The sequence below is a fragment of the Triplophysa rosa genome, linkage group LG16, assembly GCF_024868665.1.
Source record: "Triplophysa rosa linkage group LG16, Trosa_1v2, whole genome shotgun sequence".
Classification (NCBI taxonomy): Eukaryota; Metazoa; Chordata; class Actinopteri; order Cypriniformes; family Nemacheilidae; genus Triplophysa; species Triplophysa rosa.
Genome location: NC_079905.1, coordinates 133,618 through 156,410, shown reverse-complemented (window position 1 = coordinate 156,410; position 22,793 = coordinate 133,618). Strand labels below are relative to the sequence as shown.

The window sequence follows — 22,793 nt, the reverse complement described above, 5'->3', positions numbered from 1 at the left end:
TTTGGCCAGAGATCTCCCCCTACTCGACTGTGGTGGCCGAGAGAGAAGCGATTGGATTACATAATAATACTATTGTTAAATCAACTTAACTATACGAAAATACATAGACGAAGCCTACGTATGTCCCTAACACAACCAGGGCTGCGTTCAGCCCCGACAAAACGTTTTTTAAACGGAAACGGTGGTGCGCTTGAACACTGTTGTGATGACGCAAGAGTTGAACTACGGCAGCTGAGAAGGCCATTCTTTGTGTTCTTTTTGAAGAATTTTCAGAGCCTGGTGAAATCGGAATAAATACGTGTTGAATACTGCAAAATACATCTCTTCTAATACCTTCAATTGTTGCGTATACCGAGCTGCAGCGGACACATTTAAACGACTTTACTTGGACCCATTGTGCGAGCTGTCTCTTTAACACCGCGTGGGTTATATACATGTTGCTGCTGATTGGGCCGACATTCTTGACACGCCCACCAAACAAAAGAAAACGCATCTCAAACCCTGTTGCGCACCGTTGCAAACCGTTTCCAGGAAACGTGTCGTTCAACCCGGAAACCATAGCAAAACGTTGAGCACCGGTTTGAGCTTGAACATGCCCCAGGTTCAGCATCAGCATACTGAAAAAAAGGAGAGCAAATGGGTGGAGCTTATTCGTAGCTCCTCCTCGCTAGACGTCCAACGAGGAGAAGCACATGTCCAGCGAGGAGGAGCTACATCGCAGCTCTTGAAAAAAAGCGGGCCATCCCTTCAAAAAAACTGCGGCGGTGATGGTGTTCTTCTCCGGGCCGGCAGGGGGCAGCAGTGATGTCCAGCGCTATTGTTTCTCTTGCTCTATTCTCTGGTTCATTTATTTCCGTGTTCCAAATCGCACAAGGACAGATTGGCCATAAAGTAACCGAATCGGCGGACTTCATCGGACATGGCGCGACTGCTGAGGAGCGGTTTGAGAGGATACTTCACTTCTCAGATCCGAATGGGATCCGATCAGGTACTGAAGTCTGAACGTTTAACTGATCTGATTATCAATGATCGGTGGTACATCCGAGCTTGAGTCTGATCAATAACGCAATACACACGGATGAAGCACAGAGCAAACACGTGACCTCGCTGATTTCATAGACACTTGATTGGCTGTTGTGCATACAGTTTGACTAAACGCACAACAGAAGCGGTGATCAGAACAGTAACAACAAGGTATTCTTAATAACAACCAGATTTCTCTTCCTCTCGTCTCTGTGCGTGTAGTTGGGTGAACTGGGTAAAGGTGCTGGTAAAGGAGGAGGTGCGGGCGGATCCGTGAGGGAGGCCGGAGGAGCGTTTGGAAAGAAGGAAGCGGCAGAAGAAGAGCGCTATTTTAAGTGAGTGACTTTATTTCTATCGTGCTCGAGGGTTTACGATTGTACAAATTGTACTCACCATAACACACAACAGAACATTTTGCAAAAGAAAACTCTTGTTGTGTTGGACTGCATGCGTGCTTTCATTCATTTTAATGCAATTCAATGAAAGAATGTGCTATTTTGTTAGTATGAAACTTTAAAAATTCATGCATCACAAGGCAAAGAAGTGTGCAAAGCTGCAGTCCTTGAAGGCCTATTTCACCGGCATATCAAAATTTCCTCATGTTTTACTCCCCCTCAAGGCGTCCTAACTGAATATGGTTTTCTTCTTGAAGAATAATGCAGTCGAAGTTATAATGCCACATATCATTTTACTGCCAAGCGGTGCCAAGAATGGGTGTCGACGTTTTGAAGCTCCAAAAAGTGCATCCATCAATCAAAGAACTGCTCGACACGGCTCCGTGGTCTTAACAAAGGTCTTCTGAAGCGATTCGATGTGTTTGTTTAAGAGAAATATCCAGCGCTGTTAATGTTGATTGATGTCTAGCTTCCGTCATCCCTCGAATGCGCGTGAGTAGGCATGGGTATCGTTAAGATTTTAGCCATACCGGTACTTATCAATACTGTTATCGATAATACGCTCTATCGTTTGACGCAAAAACACATGACGTGAAAAGATGTTAAACATTTTAAGTTTCTTTATTACAGCTGAGCTTTAGTACTGCAGTTTACAAATGCTTCTGAGCAAACAGAAAATGCCACCTAACAAAACCTGTGTGTGTGTGTTAGGGCTGAAACGATACCTCGAGTTACTCGAGTAATTCGAATACAAAAAATCATCGAGGCAATTTTTGTTGCCTTGAAGCTTTGTTTAATCCATTTAACTACAGTACACACGGAGCGCTGCGTTTCCCCACGGACCGTTATTACTGACGCACAGCCCGCTAAACTCATGTTACAGGCTCTCAAGTCTCACGCATTCACCTTGAGACACACGCATTTGAGTCGGTTCACACGCTCACACGTGTTTCTCATGCTGATAAATAACTGATAGCTTATTGAAATGGTGAAGTGAAAGTTTACTGTTTTAGTCTATTTTGCGAGTGAAACTTGTTTTCCGGCTGCATTGAGTCCATCAAACTAGATGCGGACTAGTGGACGCCGAATCCTGTTATTTACACATGTCATCTGTCTGTTTTGCGTGTCTGAGTGAATGAACTGCACAGTTTAACATGCTACACGCGTGATGCTCATGAATTTGTCTGCGTCTGCGCTGAATGAGGACATGAACTTCATCTCCAGAGTTGCTCTGAGAGTTTATTTCACGAACGTTTTATTGTTCGAGTTAAGAAACAGACATACTGAAAAATAAGCGTCTTCCGACAACCTGCCAAAATAAAATTCTGGTTACTCCGTATTTTATGTGGACAAATATATTACTATTTTAATGTAAATCATGCATAAGCTGAAGTTAGTTGTTTACCTTTGAAATTATTCTTTCTATTTTTATTAATGTTTCTTATTTATACATTGCCATATTACATTCAAAATGCAATATAATACAAATGTAATGTATTAAATGGGTTAACTTTTCACAGATATTAATGTATGCAATTTCAAGCAATAAAATTTATATTTTTTCTTAAAAGGAAACAAATTAGTTGTTCATTTTAAGAGACCCGTCTTATTTTCTCTTGTATATTGCTCTTTAATAAAGAAAAAGTATTTATTATCCGAATACCCGATTAATCGATGGAAGATCAGTAGAATACTCAATTGCTAAAATAATCGATAGCTTATTGTGTGTAAAATAATCGATAGCTTATTGACAGCCCTCGTGTGTTCATTAGCATACCAGCATGTGCAGAGGAGCACATCATAATGTAATTCAACATAATTACTTTACATCACTATGGTTATTTGGCTGGTAGACCGCATTTCTTTTTTCCTTTCTGATTTTGGGTCTACATAAATTTAAGTACTATTTTCTAAGCAAGTAATATTTTTTTAATTATATGTACTTTTTAATAATTTTACTAGCACATTTACTTCAATTTACTAAAGTAAGTAAATATACTCCGTGGCCGAATTATCTCAATATAGGACTTTTATTTTGACGGGTTTCCGCAAAGGAGTGTTTGACAGAAGCTTCCTCGTTGTGAAATGCGGACGCTTGAAAGCTCCACAGGCGCAACCATGCCACTCTTTCACCCATAAACGCGCAAAACAAGCAGATTACAAATACATCGCGGAAATCATATGGCCCTAGATATCACACATACGTCGAGCAAACTTCGGACATCATTCAGGGATGGAAAATGACAGGCAGCAGCAGCCACTAATTCGCCATTTAACACCCAAATACACAGAGATAAAACAACGCAAGTATCGATAACAGTATCGTTTGTCATGAAGCTTATTGATACTCTGGTATCGACCCAATTGACCCTTCGCTAAGCCCCGCCCTCCTTAGTTACTGTCAAGCTTCCACGCCTGGCAAGTCTATTACAGTTAGGGGTGTTCAGTTCCGGGTTTTTTGGAGTCGACTCCGATTCTCGACTCCCATTTTTGGAGTCGATGGAATTGACACTTCGACTCCATTTACTGCCTTTCAAAGCGGGCTCAGGAATCCGAATATAAAATAAATGAAGTAACTTCACAAGTTTGTGAACTTCGGGCTGGCAACCAATCTTTAGCAAATACACATGCATTTGTGCAACGAACACCATCACAGAGAGTTTTTTGTGCTGACAGACCAGTTAATCCTTTCCGGTCTTAAACCGATGTGGTTTTCCATGCAGCCCTTTCCATGCAGCGCGAGGACATGACAGCCCAGGTCTAACCGTAGCTATAGACTTATGGTAAAAAAAAAACATTTAGTTTCCTTTATTGATTTTGGACAGTTACAGTTACACAAATGAATGTTTTGTAGGACACCGCGTTTCATTGTTTTGAATTGAGGCTCCGTAAATGCACGCTAAACAAGCCTAAAACATTTATTTATTTTTGTTTAAGAATTTATATATTCACCCTAGGCCAGTGGTCACCAACCCTGCTCCTGGAGATCCACCGTCCTGCAGACTGCAGCTCCAATCCTGCTTCAGCACACCTGTCTGTAATTATCAAGCAAACCTGAACACCTTGATTAGATAGTTCAGCTGTGTTTGATTGGGGTTAGAGCTGAAATCTTCAGGACGGTCGATCTCCAGGAGCAGGGTTGGTGACCACTGCCCTAGGCTAAGTTCAACAATTTCATTTTTTTTTTTTTTTTTAAAGGAGAAAAGACGTGGGCCCTAGTTCTTTTCTTAATGTAACTCATTGTCTTTCTGTGTTGGGCATTTAACAATAAAAAGTGCTTTAAAAGATCAACATGCCACCAACAAACATGTTATAATAATAACCCAGCAACAAGAACTCCTGGCTGTAACCAGGCTGGATGAAACGCTTTATAATTTGTTTCCACAAACTTGATTTTGATTTGTGTCCGGTTCTGCGGACAGTCTCACATTTAAGCATAATGCAACGCTTTCATTCAAAGCAACTCACAAAGTCTTAACAGCTGTTTAGAGAAATAAAAGCTTGAAGAGGGACAGATGAAATATAGGAGAGTTTTTAATAAGAATGTGAGAATTGATTGTGACTGGATTGAAGGTGAAGAATGAACGGGAGATATTGCGTGCCCTTTTGTGAGAGGACCAGGCGTCTCTCATGCTCTGATTACCGCAGTGTTTTGGATCAGATGTAAACATGTACAGTCAGAGAGAGTGGAGGTATGACTTTCACCTTAAACATGATTTTTTCGAAATGTTATTCGTTGCTTTGCACCAATCACAAAGACAATTTAACCAATTTGAGGTCGACGAGAGTCGATTCCTGTCTTGGAGTCAATTCCGACTTTAGGGTCATTAAGAGTCGAGGAATCAACTCTTTTGGAGTCGACTCCCCATTGCTAATTACAGTATGTATGCACCGGTGTCAGACATTCCCAAGGAGATAATTAGTCATTTTTGGCGAACAGGTGAAATATCTGAGAGAGCAAGACAAAAGGGACTGCAGTGTGCATTCGAGGGATATATCCACGACATAATATGCAACAGATTAGAAAATAGTTTAATCAAAATTGAAGCTAAAGCCTATAGGTCCCAGCGCAAGCAGCAGCCGCCTAATACGCTGACCATTCAAATGGGAAACACACAAATTGAGGAACAGTTTTGTTCATGCACAGCAGGTAAGTGACATTTGTGAAAATAATCTAATAATTATAAATCAAACAGTTTATCCATAAATCTTGTGGAATAAACAATGATAACATTCTCCCGCTTATATTTTTAGCGCACCAGGCTACTGCTCACATGTCATGATGTGCTGAGTTAGCTAGCTAGCTAACATTAGCGTGCTCTTACCTTGGAGAAAATATTGGTGTTTTTGTTAATCCTGTCGACATTTAGTTGTGAATGAGGCCTTCCACACTGCTTGATCCACGTCCGACATTTCTCCCCTTGGGTTTTAGGTTTCGGGAAGGGAAAAAATTCCACCACCCCATCCAAACTTTTAGGATACCGGGTATCAGATTTACACAGTCCATACGCACAATGCTTCGGCATGTTTCCCTCGCTTGAAAGCTTGACAGACCTCCCGTGCCTAGTTACGGTTGCTAAACCACAATTGGCCTGTGGCGGTTTTCGGGCGTGGCTTAGCGAAGGGTCAATTATGTACCGGTACAAAAAAGTACCGGTTCTCGGTACCCATCCCTATGCGTGAGCCAGAGGCTTGGTTTTCCGGCAGATGACGCAGGCATGTCGTAAGTTCCGGTGACGAACGCTGCATTATTCGTTTTGTTCCAATAGGATTGCGTCTCCTCTGGAGGGAGCTTTCGTCAAGCTCGACATTAACGTTAATAGCGCTCTCAATATGGATATTTCTCTTAAACAAACACATCGAATCGCTTCAGAAGACCTTTAAGACCACGGAGCAGTGTCGAGCAGTTCTTTGATCGATGGATGCACTTTTTGGAGCTTCAAAAAGTCAACACCTATTCACTCCCATTCTACCGCTTGGCAGTAAAATGATACGTGGCATTATAACGCTGACTGCATTATTCTTCAAGAAGAAAACCCTATTCAGTTAGGATGCCTTGAGGGTGAGTAAAACATGGGGGTATTTTGATTTGCTGGTGAAATATCCATTTAACTTTGGCCTCTTTGTCGCCATCTCAGTTTAAAACATAAAATGTCAGTTATATGCGGGGTTATTTTTTTACGTGGGTTGTGCTTTGGCACTGCTGCTCTGCCTGGATGAATCCGAGCTCTGTGCTAAACGACTGACTGCTCACACCGCATCAGAGCACATCTATACATCAGCGTGACAGTAACACGTGACCGTGTCTATACCAGATTCAACGCAAAATGTTTAAAAACATCACTAATATAGAATCGATTGTAGTGTTTGATGTCGCGTCTGATGTAGACAAAGACTCTAAATAACATGGAACCACCTACCTTATGTCCTACAAGTAATATATCTGAAACATGTCGTCTGAACACATACAATATCTGCCGCTTTTGTTCTGACTACATGAAACGACTTCAAAAAATAAATCACGATAGTGACGTCTTACCTGTTAATGCAATCCTTTCAGATGTCGGAGCCAACTCTCAAAATCCCTGTCGATATAGATGGTTTCATCTTAACAACATAAACAAACGTCACTGTGCATGCGCACTTTTGTGACCCCACCTTAACTTCCGGTACACATTCACAAACAATAGAGCGCCTGTAGATTATGAAGTGAAAGTGACCTATTAGTCAGATATGGTGACCCATACCCGAAATGTGACCCATCCAGAGAGTAGTGAACACACGCACAGCAAGTGGTGAACACACATACATCCGGAGCAGTGGGCAGCTATCACTGCAGCGCCCGGGGAGCAAGGTGCCTTGCTCAAGGGCACATCAGTCGTTACCCACCGGCCCTGGGAATCGAACCGGCAATCTTCTGGTCAAGAGTCCAACTCTCTAACCATTAGGCCACGACTGCCCCTAAATGATCTCTCTATCTTCTTAAATAACCGGTCAATTAGTTGGTTGTCAGTGGCCCTTAAATCTATCAACTGCAAAAAAATTCAGATCCATTCATTTTGTCGCGACCACGAAGAGCAATACCGGAGCGACAGCAAAAGAGCAAATTTTCGCTTTTTTTTTTTTTCCAAATATTCTGAAATATTGCGTGTTCACTGCTTATTTGCGTCGCAACGCTTCCCGTTTTAAGTGTCTGCAAGTGACTTCATTTTCAAACGTGCAGAAATGTGCATGCTGCTCTTCTGATGTTCACGGAATTTTTTTCACTGGCTTTTTTCCAGTTGGCAAATCCAGTGAATTGAAATGTGTCTATTTTAGTCTCGTTGCTACCAAATGCGCGACATGTGAAACAAAAAGCCCGATCAATGGTGGGACTATATTCCAGCCATTCATAAATCCCATACCATTCTTTCCTGATCTTTCTACCGTCAGTCACTGGAAATTAAATTACTGGTTGATACGGCCCGATTTCAATAAAGGTGGTAGACATTTTGGGTCCGTGAACTGGATCTCACATCTGTCCCCCCTTGCCCCCCCCCAATGTCGCCCATGGTTATATTATTAGACACTAGCCAAACACAAACCGGAAGTTAACTGGGGGTCAGGCGCGTGTGGCGTCCGATGAAACTGTCTATAGGGAGTCGAGGAGATGATGTATTTTTGTATGCAAAACCCGGAAGTGAGTTAGCATTTTAGGAATTCCGGTTCGATCGCTCTAAAGTCTATGGGTTATTTGAATTTGGTTTTGATAAATTGCCTGAAATAAGGTCTGTGGTAAAAAAAAACTGTAAATATTTTCACGTTTTATTCTATGACAAAACACACCAATAGGCTCTTTTCACAATGACGTCACTTAACTTCCACCTTTTCGCAAAGCAGTGTATCATAACATCCGTCTTGCAACAAACAAGAAGAAGAAGAACTTCCGTTTTGCCGTCGCGCTGGAATTTAACAACAGTAAAAAAAAAATACTGACAGAACACGTATTCAAGTACTTATCCTAGCACCAGTGGCGGATCCAGAGGGGATCCAAGGTGGCACTGAACACCCCTGACATCCAATTGGCCACCCCAACATTTGATTCGCTACTTATGTTGATTGACATCTGATTTCACCTTTCGTTGAACAACGCTTTTATTTTGACTTTCGGGGCCCATGCTTGCACGTGACGTCACCGCACACGAAATTCAAGCGAGTCTAGTTGAGAATGGAAAAAAGTTGTGCGATGGATTGATTGTACAGCGCGAAATCTGAGATTTATTTTTAAAGACTGACTAAAGAGAGAAAAGAAGCAAATGGACCGCTGCAATTTGCTAAACAAATGGAATATTCAAAAGTACCCGCTTGCTTGCTAGCCATTTCAAGTCCGACCCAGCCAGGTATGTTTTTTTGTTGAACCATACCATTATAGTGTTATCTACCTACTTTCTAACGTTACACTTTTAAATGTTGCGTAAATCTAAAGTTTTCCCAGCGTTTTCTTTAACTTTAGAATGTTAAAAGAAATAGAGGATCTCTCCCAACACTGTTTATATAAATATAAACAGTGTTGGGAGAGATCCTCTATTTCTATTAAGCAGGTGTACTTCATACAAACTTTAGAAGAAAGAAATAAGTTTGCCTCTTTAGCCTTGGCTTTAGGATTCGTAAACAACTTTTCATTGTGTAAGTTTATGTTAGTCTCCATTAACGGATAGTAAATCGGTTCCCAACATAACATACATTGTTTACATCAGGGTCGGAAATTAACAGAGGCTTTCGAAAAAAATCAAGACAAAAAGAGGAAAAACAGTCCATGCATAATAAAAACTAGCTATGACAGTCGCAATCTAAATAAGATTAGGTGAAAATGAACGAATGTGGATGACAGCTTTGCTCTGCTGGCTCTCACTAAATCCTTGGGTGTTTCGAGTCAGATCTGTGGGCGTGGCTTGTTGGTTTTGACTAAATCCTTGGTGTTTCAAGTCTTACGAAACCTTTACCCTAACCCACACCCTAACCCTAACCTTACTCTAACCATCTAAACTACCCATAATTGTTAAAATTGCCTAAAAACACGGTTGCGTGATGACGCCAGACTCGAAACACCAAGGATTTAGTGAGAGCCTTGCTTTTTCTGCTACAGCTTTGAGCATTACAGCCAATCAAGTTCAGGGTATGAATATTCTGACCAATCAGAGGCGTTTAAATGATTTACCGGTGAAGAAGAGCTGTGCTGGACTCACACTCAAAAAGTTTATCATTAACAACCGTGTACAGATACGATGTAAGAGATTCATTAGTAGTCAGACTCTTTACTGTATTACCTGAAGCCATTGAGTGTTTTACTGATGTTGGATGTTCTTTGTTTGTTTTCTACATATTTCCCGTTTGAATAACTGCTTATTATGTTCCTTAGAGAATCAAAAAAGCAATAAAACAGCAATAAAATAATTCATAAACGCGTCTCGGCTTGTTTTGTAGCGTGTAAAGCGTGTGACATGTATCCTAATATCTGAAAGTAATAATCAAGATGACAACATCAAGGGCAATAATCACTGATGCTGATTTTTTTTATCTTGCAGTCCTATGGAATGAGTTTGTTTTATCAGATACATGTTGCTCTGATCCACATCAGTTTAAAGACACCTCTGGTGCTGCTTTATTTCTGTTTAAATTAAACAAGTTATAGAATAGAATAGAATAGAATAGAATAGAATAGAATAGAATGAGCTTTATTGGCCAAGTATGTTTCCTAGGGATGTAACGATTCACTCAGCTCACGATGCGATGCGATTCACGATTCTGATCTCACGATGCGATTTATTCACGATTTACTCACGATTTATTTTGAAAAAATTAGTTGAAACAAATTAGAAATGAACAACGTCCCTTGCATTATTTCTTAAATGCTTCACGTTTCTTTGTATGATAAAATAATGTTTTATTTCAAATAACAAAACTAAACTGCAATTTTATAACAAATTAATAATAGAAAAAGTCTCTTTAATATAAACAAACTAATACTGTATGTGCTTTTCTTGGATTTTTTTGCATTTAAGAAATATCAGCATCCACGTTTAGGTTTGCAGTGAAAATAGCGGCCCCTGCTGTCCAAAAAATGTATTGCGATTCAGTTCAAGCCTCAACCGATTTGAATCGTCGCTCATTATAACCGATTTTCAACCGGCTCACGGTGAATCGTTACATCCCTAATGTTTCCACATACAAGGAATTTGTTATAGTGACAGAAGCTCCACAGTGCAACAGAAAGACAGCAACAGGACAGAACACAGATGATAAAAAATAATAATAATATACAATAATATAGAAATAGGCAATGTACAAAACAGCAAAAACACAATATACAATATAGACAATTATGTATGTACAGGTCTGATATGTGCAAATTTGGTGAACAAATAATGTAATATAGAGTTGTGTGTTCCGCGTTTAATGTCAAGTGTTCATAAGATGGATTGCCTGAGGGAAGAAACTGTTCCTGTGTCTGGTCGTTCTGGTGCTCAGTAGCTTCGACCATATGGTAACAGTTTAAAATGGGAGTGTGCTGGGTGTGAGGGGTCCAGAGTGTTTTTACCAGCCCTTTTGCTCGTTCTGGATGAGTACAGTTCTTGGAGAGTGGGGATGGTTGTACCAATGATATGCTCAGCAGTCCGGACTACCCTCCGTAGTCTTCTGAGATCAGATTTGGTAGCTGAGCTGAACCAGACAGTTATAGAAGTGCAGAGGATGGATTCGAGTAGAACTGTTTCAGCAACTCCTGTGGCAGGTTGAACTTCCTCAGCTGGCAAAGGAAGTACAGCCTCTGCTGGGCCTTTTTAACAATAGAGTCAATGTGAGTGTCCCACTTCAGATCTTGAGAAATTGTGGTGCCCAGGAATCTGAATGACTCCACTGCAGTCACAGTGCTGTTCATGATGGTGAGTTTGGGGAGAACAGGGGGCTTTCTCCTGAAGTCCACGATCATCTCCACAGTTTTAAGCGTGTTAAGCTCCAGGTTGTTAAGACTGCACCAGACAGCCAGCTCCTTGACCACCTGTCTGTAAACAGACTCGTCACCATCCTGAATGAGGCCGATCAGTGTGGTGTTGTCTGCAAACTTCAGGAGCTTGACAGAGGGGTCTTTAGATGTGCAATCATTTGTGTAAAGGGAGAAGAGCAGTGGGGAGAGAACACAGCCCTGATGAGCTCCAGTGCTGATGGTGCAGGTGTTGGATTTGAATTTACCAAGCTTTACTAACTGCTGCCTGTCTGTCAAGAAGCTGTTGATCCACTGACAGACAGAGGTGGGGACGGAGAGCTGTGCCAGTTTATTCTGTAGGGTGTCCGTGATGATGGTGTTAAAAGCGGAGCTGAAGTCCACAAACAGGATCCTCGCATAGGTCCCTGGTCTGTCCAGATGCTGAAGGATGAAGTGCAGTCCCATGTTGACAGCATCATCCACAGACCTGTTTGCTCTGTAGGCAAACTGCAGGGGGTCCAGTAAGGGACCAGTGATGTCCTTCAGATAGGCCAAAACCAGTCTTTCAAATGATTTCATGGCCACAGACGTTAGAGCCGCAGGTCTGTAGTCATTAAGTCCAGTAATTTTGGGTTTCTTTGGGACTGGGATGATGGTGGAGCGTTTGAAGCATGAGGGGACTTCGCACATCTCCAGTGATCTGTTGAAGATCTGTGTGAAGATGGGGGCCAGCTGGTCAGCACATATTTTTAGGCAGGCTGGTGACACACCGTCTGGGCCTGGTGCTTTCCTTCTTTTGTTCTTTCTGAAGACCTGGCGCACATCTTCTTCAGTGATCTGAATTGTAGGTGTGGGAGAGAGGGGGGTTGCTGAAGGTGTGAATGGTTGTGTGGAGAAGTATTCAGGGCGGGTGTGGGGTGTTTTTTCAAACCGGCAATAAAACTTGTTCAAGTTGTCAGCTAGTTGTTGGTTCTCCAAAGTACTGGGGGATGGTGTCTTGTAACTGGTGATATCTTTCAGACCTTTCCACACTGAAGCAGGATCACTGGAAGAGAATTTGTTCCTTAAGTTGTCAGAATAATATCAGGGTTATCAGGGTTAAACTATGTTTTCAATATTTTCATTATTTATATTTTCATCTACATACATTTAGAAGTAAATTATCACTTGTACCTCATATCAGCAATCATAGGACTTTTTTTATAATTTGATGCCAGGTCAGAGTTAAGGTCAGTTTATGGTTCTGCGTAGGACCTACGCCGTAACCTACGCCGTAGCCTACGCAGAGCCGCGTACCCTACGCCGTAGCCTGACGCGCACCTCTCCAAAAATGTAACAACGCGTCAACTCAACGCGGACCCTACGCAGACCGCAAGCGCTGTGATTGGTCGGTTTGGCAGCATCGTACTTCCTTCTACGCATTTCCGGCATCTTCTTCTCTGGTGTCTTCTTCCGGCAAGTTCAGAGTCCACAAAAGAACAACATGGTGAGCATCGACATCGACCAAGTTACTGAGCGTCTGATTGAAGAGGTTCGGAAATACACGCATCTGTATGACTCCTCTTCGGCGGACTATAAAGACTGTCAGATGGCGGCGAATTCTTGGAGAGAGATTTCCTCTAACGTCGGTTTGGCTTCCATTGTCGTTTGCAAACACTAGCATACACACACACAAAACATCGGCGAAGAAGAGCAAACCCATGAAAACACAAAGAGCCAACTAGCGTTTCGGCGGTGTAATTGCAGTATGACGCATACTCTCAACGCAGAACCATAAATGTTCACGACGGCGTCGTCTACGTACGTAGGCTACGCCGTATGTTACGGCGTAGGTCCTACGCAGAACCATAAACTGACCTTTACACACACATTACAAGTTTCTTTGACATGTAACGTGATGTGCTAACATATAAATCATGATCTGTATGTACAGTGAGGGAAATAATGATTTGATCCCTGCTGATTTTGTAAGTTTGCCTACTTACAAACAAATGAAGGGTCTATAATTTTTATGGTGGGTTTATTTTAACTGATAGACACAGAATATTAAAAAAAATCAGGGGAAAAATGTTATATAAAGGTTATAAATTGATTTGCATTTCAGTCAGTGAAATAAGTATTTGATCCCCAAGCAAAACATAACTTTGTACTTTGTGGAGAAACCCTTGTTGGCAAGCACAGAGGTCAGACATTTCTGATAGTTGGTCACCAGGTTTGCACATGTGTCCGGATACATTTAGTCCACTCCTCTGTCAATCTTTAAGGTTTCTTGGCTGTCGCTCAGCAAATTGGAGTTTTAGCCTCCTTCACAGAGGTTCTATAGGACTAGGGTCTAGAGACTGGCTAGGACATTTAATGTGCTTCTCCTTAAGCCACTATTTGGTTGTCTTGGCAATATGTTTTGCGTTTTCATTGCTCAAGACTTAGAGTACCGAGTTTTCGGTCATGGCGAGCAGCAGTCTTGCCTTAGCAGGCTAGGATGTCGCCAACAGCTTGCTTGTGTCTGATATGCTATCAGTGATTTCATGTTCATTGTCAAACTTAAGAGAGCCAGGCGGGCCTTCTTGGGCAGGAGGACCTTGCGGGTGCTTCAGGATTTCAGTCTACTGTGGCATAGCGTGTTACCAATGTGTTACCAATGTTTTGCTTGCTAACTGTGTTCCCAACTGTCTTGAAATCATTAACAGGCTTCTTCCGTGTAGTTCTGGGCTGATCTTTAACATTTCTCATGATCATCTTTACCCCATTGGGGAAATATTGCAGGGAGCTCCAGAACAAGGGCATTTGATAGTTATTTTGTATATCTTCTATTTCCAAATAATCACACCAACAGTTGTCTCCTTCTCACCAAGCTTCTGTCTGTAGCCTATTCAAGGTTTGTGCAGGTCTCCAATCTTGTCGCTGACATCCTTTAAAACCTATTTGGTCTGGACCATGGTGTTGGAGAGGTTGAACTGGAAGATACAGATTCTGTTGGCAGGCATCTTTTATATACATAACAAGCTGATTTAGGAGTACTTTCTTAAAGTGACAGACTAATCTGTGGTCCATATAGGCACATAACCAATCTGTGGAGCCAGAATTTTGCTAGTTGGTAGGGATCAAATACTTATTTCACTGACTGAAATGCAAATCAATTTATAACCTTTATATAACATTTTTTTCCCCTGATTTTTTTTAATATTCTGTGTCTATCAGTTAAAATAAACCCACCATAAAAATTATAGACCCTTCATTTGTTTGTAAGTAGGCAAACTTACAAAATCAGCAGGGGATCAAATACTTATTTCCCTCACTGTATATAAAACTCTAGCTCCGCCACTGCCTAGCACCTTCGCTTACACAAAAAGAAAAGAAAACACTTACCTTCATAATCAAACAGGTACTGTTCAACGAAGAATTTGTATCCTTTCTCTAGCTTTGATCTTGTCGTTAGCGAAAATTTGTCTGCAAGCCGTTGTACATCATCTAGCCGTATTTGTGGCAGATGTGCAAGCGACTTGGTAAACTCCATTCTGATGCGCTAGCGGGAGTAACTTCTGGCGGTTGGCAAATCAGCTTATAGGTGCATTACCGCCACCTTATGAACTGGAGTGCTAGCGGAAGTAACAATACACTGCTTTGCGGCAGAACGGAAGATGCGTGACGTCATGTGAAAAGTGCGTATTATAACCCGCTTGTGATTTTTAAAGCCTTATTGTGTCTTAAAAACGGCGGTTGCTAACAAGTTGCTAAAGCGACTACTCCCTTTGGCAGGGAAGTTAGACATCATTGCGCATATAAAGCTCACAAATAATGCAACATGGGCACAAATCTCTTAAAACGTAGATGTGGATTCATTCACAGAGTAATTACTCACCAGGGAACACATTTTTAATCAAGTTTGAAAGAGTTGACGGAGGCTTGGTGGTGGTGACGTTGATATCAAGCGACCTTAAGTGTACAGTAGTCTGTTTATAGCATTGTGTTAGCGCTTTACTTCTGCCAATTTGTATTTCGGCTCAAGAGTAACAAATTTTGTGTTAATCTGTAAAGATCATCTTGATAGACCAAATGTGTAAACATCATAAACCTTTGTTAATCACAGATCTTATTTTTTGCGATATTCCAAGTCTATGGGAAAAATGCAAAAAAGGTCATCTCTGAGGTGCTCGATTAGCTTTTGCTTTAGCACGAAGCTGTCACTTTAAACTCTCCAGAGCGCGAGAGATTACCCTGTTATTAACAACAAATGATTCCCCAGATGTAATCAGAGGCAGAACTTAATAAATGAAGATGTTTACATGACATTCCCCAGATGATCGCTTTTAAACACAGCCATCTAGATGATGATTGAAATTCCACGTGACTGTTATAAGAATGAACAAGACTGTCACCCGCTGCAGCGCCATCCACAAACACGTGATAAACAATGGACGTGATGCAAAGAGGTTCTGCCCCAAATGAACATTTCCTGAATGGGGTGACCCGACAGCGCAAATGATAAATCATTATTATAAGCTTAGCGTTGTGAATCAGGGTAAGATAAGACAATCGCTTTGAACACTGATCTGTCTGTGTATTTACTCAAGAATTTATTTCTGATATTTTTACCCCAAAATGATCGCGGATTGATGCTTTAAATCGATGGGTGGGGGGGGGTAGTTTTACTTTAAAACAAATATATTAGCTGTGTACTTTAGTGTAATATTTCCTTTTACTTCCGTAATGATGTATATTTGGAAAGAGGTACACATCTATATATTATTATAAATATGTTGTTATTCATTTACTCTTCGTTATAATGTGTTTTAGTGAGGGAAGTATATCAGCAAAGTATTATGGGTAAAGGTTTGAAAATGCCTTTTAAAGTAATGCGTGTTGTATAGAGGTGCCGGGATAAATGTTGGAGTTAGGTGATAATGACACGATGTTGATTGACAGGCAGAAGGAGATGGAGCAGCTGGCAGCCCTGAGGAAACATCACCAAGAAGAGATCGACCATCATAAGAAGGAGATCGAGCGTCTGCAGAAAGAGATTGACAGACACAAGGGCAAAATCAGAAAACTTAAACATGACGACTGAAGCACTACCACCACCATCATCATCATATACATGTTTCTCTCGCTGACGTCTGTGTGCCTGCCCTGAGGGACTCGCTCTCTCGCTGCCTGTAGTCCATCATGAATCACGTGATTAGATGCTTTATGAATAAATGTTTGCAAAAACCTGCTGTCTTCTGTCATGGGCCGATGAACCAAACCCTGTTTTAGCTAAACATTCTGGGGATTGATGATGTTGTTTTCAGATGTCTTGATCTGCTGAAAGCATCAGTGTGATTTCATTCAATAAAACGATCATTCAATAAAACGATCATTCAGTCGTGTGTGTAGAAATGACAACAAACAATTTGATCAGCCGATTATCTTCACGGTTTGACACTGATGTTTGTGATCCAGTGTTAAAATACGACCGACAGCAGAAGCACGCGTGACGCATGCGCGCCCACAGACACCCGTTACAAACTGTCCGTTTAAGTCAATCGTATCTATTTCCACGTAAAGAACATTATCAATAAGATTCACAGGACAATTCATGGAGTACAACAGTGCACATCCCTGCAGATATACTAACTAACAATGTTTACATGTTTATTATTGCGCATATAATAAGAAAGTTGGTTGTTATTGATCTGATAAACACTGTTGTGGACAGGTGGAAGCGGGTCATTCAGTTTGTGTAAATCACATTTATTTAATTCTGCCGCTGAAGTCGTGCGCGAGCGTCCCGCCCATCAGCAGTCTGTGCGGGCGCGCTCCGGTGTCCCGTGCGCCGTGACGCAGCCGGGTCCGCCGCGCGAAGAAGTGGCGCTGTTGTTTGAGCGTCGGGACAGTCTCGCACTGTCTCGTGGGTTCATCTGAAGAGATTTTTTAAACCTTGTTTCGGTGACTTCTTCCGTTCATGAACCGGGACTGATCGCGCTCGACCATTCTCTCGTGCCGTCCGGAGAACATAATCGCGGTAAGTGTGCGCTAAGGGCGTTTCATGGGGGCTGGTTTGAATTGTGTCCGTCTCGCATTGCTATGGCTGTAGGCCGCGCGCACGGCGCGGGAATCTCCGTCTCTCCGGTTTGACTGTTTAATGGGTTTATTGTGAGAGGGGCGGAAGATGTGATGGACGGCAGACGTCATATATGCGCTAGAGATCAGTCGCGCGCACATATCAGCGCGAATACATAAACCCGCGTATTGTAGCATCGCGCAATGCTAGCATCACGCGCGAAGGGGGGGGCGGAACGCTGCGCGCGTGCATGTGTGTGTGCTAGAGACAGTGGATGTTTTTAATGTCAAAGTGCGTGCTCGTGTGTCTGTGAGATGTGTGTATGCAGCTTTGTGTGTTTGTGTTGAAAGATGAATGAGTGGCTTGATCTTTTATTCTGATGTGTCTTTTGCTGTTTTGTTGTATTCTGTTCACTTTATTTCATTTTGTTTTACTCCGTTACCAGAAACCTTTGTAAGGTATTCTTGTCTGTAATAATATCTGATCAGAGTTCAGAGGGTTTGTTTCTTTAAGAAATGATGTGTTTCATGTCTGTGATGTGGCCTGTGATTGACCTCTCGTGTGTGCGCGTGCGTCAGATAAATGGCTGCTGAGGTGAATGGCAGCTCAGGTCTGGTGAAGGAGGAAGAGGAGCCCATGGATGTGTCGGGCTCACACTCGGAGAACTATCAGACTCTGCTGGACGCTGGACTGCCACAGAAAGTTGCTGAGAGCCTGGACAACATCTTTCAGACCGGTGAGTTCTCACGTGACATCACGAAACATGTTTCCCTAACACACACACAGTCTGTGGGTCATGAATGATCATTCCAAAGAAAACGTTCAAAAGCTATTTTCTTAAGGTGTAATGACTGCTTTCAGAGCAGCTGTGTGTCAACTGGTCACAGGAGAAGCGCTATTGGCTGAACATTTGTGTTTCAGGTCTGGTGGCGTATGCTGATTTGGACGAGCGGGCGCTTGACGCTCTGCGGGAGTTTAATGAAGAGGGAGCACTGTCCGTCCTGCAGCAGTTCAAAGAGTCTGACCTCTCTCATGTGCAGGTGAGATGCGGTTTTCTGTTCTGTGTTCAGCTCAAGGTTGGGTTTTCTGCACTCAGCCTGAAAGGTTCACTCTGATTGGGTACAGAATAAGAGTGCTTTCCTGTGTGGGGTGATGAAGACGTACAGACAGAGAGAAAAACAGGGCAATAAAGTTCAGGAGTCGACGAAGGGCCCCGATGAGTCGAAGATAAAGGTGAGATGTCTGCTGTTGTGAGCGAGATCAGAGATGTCAGTGCGAGATGAGTTTGGTGTCATTTTGATGTGGTTGACCCTCAGGCTCTGCTGGAGAGGACGGGATACACTCTAGATGTCACGACAGGACAGAGGAAGTATGGCGGCCCCCCGCCGGAGGAAGTGTACTCGGGCCAGCAGCCGGGCATCGGCACCGAGGTACTCTCTTGCTTTGAGTTCAACACGTGACGTGCGCTTCCGTCGCTCGTGCAGCCGTTCTGAAGTGTGTTTCAATCCTGCAGGTGTTTGTGGGTAAGATCCCTCGTGACCTGTACGAGGACGAGCTGGTTCCTCTGTTCGAGAACGCCGGTCCCATCTGGGATCTGAGGTTGATGATGGACCCGCTCACGGGTCAGAATCGCGGCTACGCCTTCATCACGTTCTGCAGTAAAGACGCCGCGCAGGAAGCTGTCAAACTGGTCTGTGTCCACACACACACACACACTCAACAAGCTTTAATGTACACGTGTTCATTTCAACTGTAGTGATTGTTGAGGGATGGTCATTGTCTAGAATGGTTTGCACTCTCGCTCAGAAACCTGTCTGATCATGACACCTTACAGAGCTCCTGGTTTTTTTGTGTAGCTTATTTAGTTGTGTATCTCTCTTCAGTGTGACAACTATGAAATCCGCTCGGGGAAATATCTGGGCGTGTGCATCTCTGTGGCCAATAATCGTCTCTTCGTTGGATCTATTCCTAAGAATAAGACGAGGGAAAGTATCCTGGAAGACTTTGGCAAAGTTACAGGTGTGGACCAGAGAACACATGTGTGTGATGTGTTCATTGTGACAGAGGCTTACGTGTGTGTGTGTGTGTGTGTGTGTGTGTGTGTGTGTGTGTGTGTGCGCGTTTCAGAGGGTTTGCAGGAGGTGATTTTATACACTCAGCCAGATGATAAAAAGAAGAATCGCGGTTTCTGTTTTCTGGAGTATGAAGATCATAAATCGGCTGCTCAGGCTCGCCGCAGGCTCATGAGTGGGAAGGTGAAGGTTTGGGGAAACCCTGTGACGGTGGAATGGGCCGACCCGGTCGCTGAGCCCGACCCAGAGGTCATGGCCAAAGTGAGTAACCGTGTCTAAACACACCAAACACATGATGATGTTCAGATCTTTTATTGTGGTGTGTGTGTCATTAGGTAAAGGTTCTGTTTGTGCGTAAGCTGGCCACTCCCGTCACAGAGGAGCTACTGGAGAAAACCTTCTCCCAGTTCGGTAAACTGGAGCGTGTCAAGAAGCTGAAAGACTACGCATTCGTTCACTTTGAGGAGCGAGATGCTGCAGTCAAGGTGAAACCACTGACACGAGTCAGTTTAGAATAGGGAATATCAACAACAAAGTCAAGAAAACATTCTCTCAAAATTCAAGGAGTGTTTTATCAGACGTGTGTTTGTGTGCTGTCCAGGCCATGCAGGAGATGAACGGGAAGGAGCTCGGCGGTGAGGAGATCGAGATCGTGCTGGCAAAGCCTCCGGATAAGAAGAGAAAAGAACGTCAAGCAGCGAGACAAACCAGCAGAAACACAGGGTGAGAGTGTGATGGATCACGTGTTGTGTGTAGTGGAGCCAATCGCGCGGAGGACACGGTGTCTTCAAACACGGCTGTCTGACATGCGTTTACAAACGGCCATTACAGCAGTGAAGTGCTTTACCGTGCTAGGATAAAAGTTTTCTGTCTCCACCTCTGCAGGTATGATGATTATTACTACTACCCTCCCCCTCGCATGCCTCCCCTGGGACGCGGTCGTGGCCGTGGCGGACGGGGGGCCTACGCCTATCCCCCCGATTACTACGGTTACGAGGATTACTATGACGATTACTACGGTTACGACTACCACGATTACCGAGGTGGCTACGACGACCCATACTATGGCTACGACGACGGTTACTCCATGAGGGGGCGTGGAAGTCGCGGCAGCCGCGGGGCTCCACCTCCACCCCGAACCCGTGCCGCTCCTCCAACCCGCGGCCGAGGCGGCTATCCTCCGAGAGGCGGGGCTCCCATGGGAGCGGGTCGGGGTGGCCGCGGGGGACGCGGCGGGCCCTTTCAGCTTCCGAGGGGCCGCGGTACTCGAGGCGCCCGGGGGAACCGTGGCGGTAACGTCGGCGGGAAGAGGAAGGCGGACGTATTTAACCAGCCGGACTCCAAACGGCGCCAGACCACCAACCAGCAAAACTGGGGCACGCAACCCATCGCTCAGCAACCCCTGCAGCAGGGCTCCGATTACTCCGGTAACTACGGTTACAGCAACGACACGCTCGAGTTCTCCCAAGACTCCTACGGCCAGCAGTGGAAGTAGATGAGCAACATCTGTGAAACACCTCCTGAGAAACGAGACCTGTGATTGGCCAGCAGTGTTTGTTTGACTTTTCTATTCTCCGATTCCCTTGTAGATTCTGTCCGTGACCCACAACTGACTTGACAAATCCTGATAGGCTAAAGAGCAGAATGTATCTGATGCCCCTGAGCTTCAACCGAGCGGGACGTTTGTCTTAGATCACTTTTATTCTTACGGTTTTCCTTGTTTTAAAATCAACAATGAACATTTTAAAGAACATTCTGATGCTTCATCAAGCGTACGTTTGAGAGGACTTTCAAATCATGAAATGGTCTATAAGGTGTCCTTTCCACAGTCCTCCATCTCTCTCCCTCTCTCTCTCTCTCTCTCTCTCTCTCTCCCTCTCTCTCTCTCTCTCCCTCTCTCTCTCTCTCCCTCTCTCCCTCTCTCTCTCTCTCTCTCTCTCTCTCTCTCTCTCTCTCTCTCTCTCTCNCTCTCTCTCTCTCTCTCTCTCCCTCCCTCTCTCTCTCTCTCTCTCTCTCTCTCCCTCCCTCCCTCTCTCTTAGTAGTAGTAGCATTAGGGACTCGCTGTAAATACCGGCTGTTGACTAGAGCTTGATTTTCATCCATTACTGGTTTTTGCAGAAGTGGAGAAAAGAATCCACAGAAGGAAAAAAGAGTTTTGTAGCAGGAGTGCTGTTAAACGTGTCTGTTAGCCTTTCTAGAAGTAGTTGAATTGTGTTTTTTAAAAACTGATAATCTGATATTACTTCAGATGTTTGTTTGTTTTTTTCATTTCAGGGTTTGGTCTGGCTTACCTTAAGAGCGGCTGGTCGGATGTTTGTATTTATAACTTTTCTTTTTTGTTGGTTTCAATAAAACTCAATCGAGCAACTTCCAAAAGAGGCTTTAAATTCAGTGTTGATATTGTGTTTTATTGCATTTTTACATGCATATATTTCATTTGGGCTAGCCTTGAATATGATATTACAGTTCTATTTGTTGCCGCTAGTGGTGCAGAAATCACACTTGTCACACAGGTTTTATCTCAGTTACCAGAAGGATTACGTCTGAGCCAAAGCCCTTTTACACGCATCTGTTTTCTTTGTCAATTCTTTTCAATGTTGGTTTCATATTCAAATGTTTTCCAATCAGATTTTTTCTGTGAGTTATTCCTGATACTAATTACATTTGCACAAATCATTTACATTTTTATGTAAAATGTTAACAATAACTGCACACCTGAATACACTAGTATATATTCATTTGAGGGTCAAATATTAAAGAATCACTTTAAATGACTTCCAAAATGTTGTTCAAAGGTCAAGGACATTTTTCATAAATTTATTACAAATATGAAATTTGTGAATCAGATCACATTTTAATCCGTAAAAACATAAAAACTCCCCAGATTAATATCTTCTGACTGGCAGAGTGCTTATTTTCTTCCAGAAATTCTCAAAAATCTGTTTTTTTTTATTGTGCATTCCAATTAATGTCAATCAAACTGCAGTTGGTTTGTTGATTTAAGCCATAATAACTCAAAAATACAGCTAACTAACACAATAAAACATGATAACATAATAAAAACATTATTTTTTTAAAAATGGAGTTATCTCATTTTGGAACCAAACATGGTTGTAATAACATCAGTCAACCCTTTTACTCGTTTCTCTCATCTTCAGTCTACAGATTTACAAACACAAAAACATCTTTTGAACTGCTTAACAAGGATCTTGTTGAATTGAAGACGTCTGGACTAAAAATGTGACGTTCATCTGCATAAAAAACTTTGTAATTGCGTGTCTTTGAGGTATATTGAATGAAG

At 42.8% G+C, this 22,793-nt stretch overlaps 2 protein-coding genes across 2 annotated transcripts; both read left to right on the top strand.

Annotated features, from left to right (window-relative positions):
• The first annotated feature begins 826 nt into the window (after positions 1–826).
• Positions 827–16,589, top strand: atp5if1a (ATP synthase inhibitory factor subunit 1a). Its single transcript, XM_057354600.1, has 3 exons — positions 827–988; positions 1,246–1,358; positions 16,303–16,589. The coding sequence occupies exons 1-3, from the start codon at positions 920–922 to the stop codon at positions 16,442–16,444; spliced, it is 324 nt and encodes a 107-aa protein (XP_057210583.1). The 5' UTR covers positions 827–919; the 3' UTR covers positions 16,445–16,589.
• Positions 16,590–16,857: 268 nt separating this feature from the next.
• Positions 16,858–22,247, top strand: hnrnpr (heterogeneous nuclear ribonucleoprotein R). The gene is made up of 11 exons (XM_057354599.1): positions 16,858–17,380; positions 17,998–18,155; positions 18,341–18,459; positions 18,545–18,652; positions 18,736–18,849; positions 18,933–19,109; positions 19,303–19,438; positions 19,547–19,752; positions 19,827–19,976; positions 20,093–20,214; positions 20,377–22,247. Exons 2-11 carry the CDS (start codon positions 18,002–18,004, stop codon positions 20,984–20,986), a joined length of 1,896 nt encoding a protein of 631 aa, XP_057210582.1. The 5' UTR covers positions 16,858–17,380; positions 17,998–18,001; the 3' UTR covers positions 20,987–22,247.
• The last annotated feature ends 546 nt before the right edge of the window (positions 22,248–22,793 follow it).

Coding starts and splice junctions, on each gene's coding strand:
- hnrnpr (XM_057354599.1), top strand. CDS start 18,002: ATGGCTGCTGAGGTGAATGGCAGCTCAGGTCTGGTGAAGGAGGAAGAG. Junction 19,110..19,302: donor CGCAGGAAGCTGTCAAACTG/GTCTGTGTCCAC, acceptor ATCTCTCTTCAG/TGTGACAACTATGAAATCCG. Junction 19,977..20,092: donor AGCGAGATGCTGCAGTCAAG/GTGAAACCACTG, acceptor TGTGCTGTCCAG/GCCATGCAGGAGATGAACGG.
- atp5if1a (XM_057354600.1), top strand. CDS start 920: ATGGCGCGACTGCTGAGGAGCGGTTTGAGAGGATACTTCACTTCTCAG. Junction 989..1,245: donor TCCGAATGGGATCCGATCAG/GTACTGAAGTCT, acceptor CTGTGCGTGTAG/TTGGGTGAACTGGGTAAAGG. Junction 1,359..16,302: donor GAAGAAGAGCGCTATTTTAA/GTGAGTGACTTT, acceptor GTTGATTGACAG/GCAGAAGGAGATGGAGCAGC.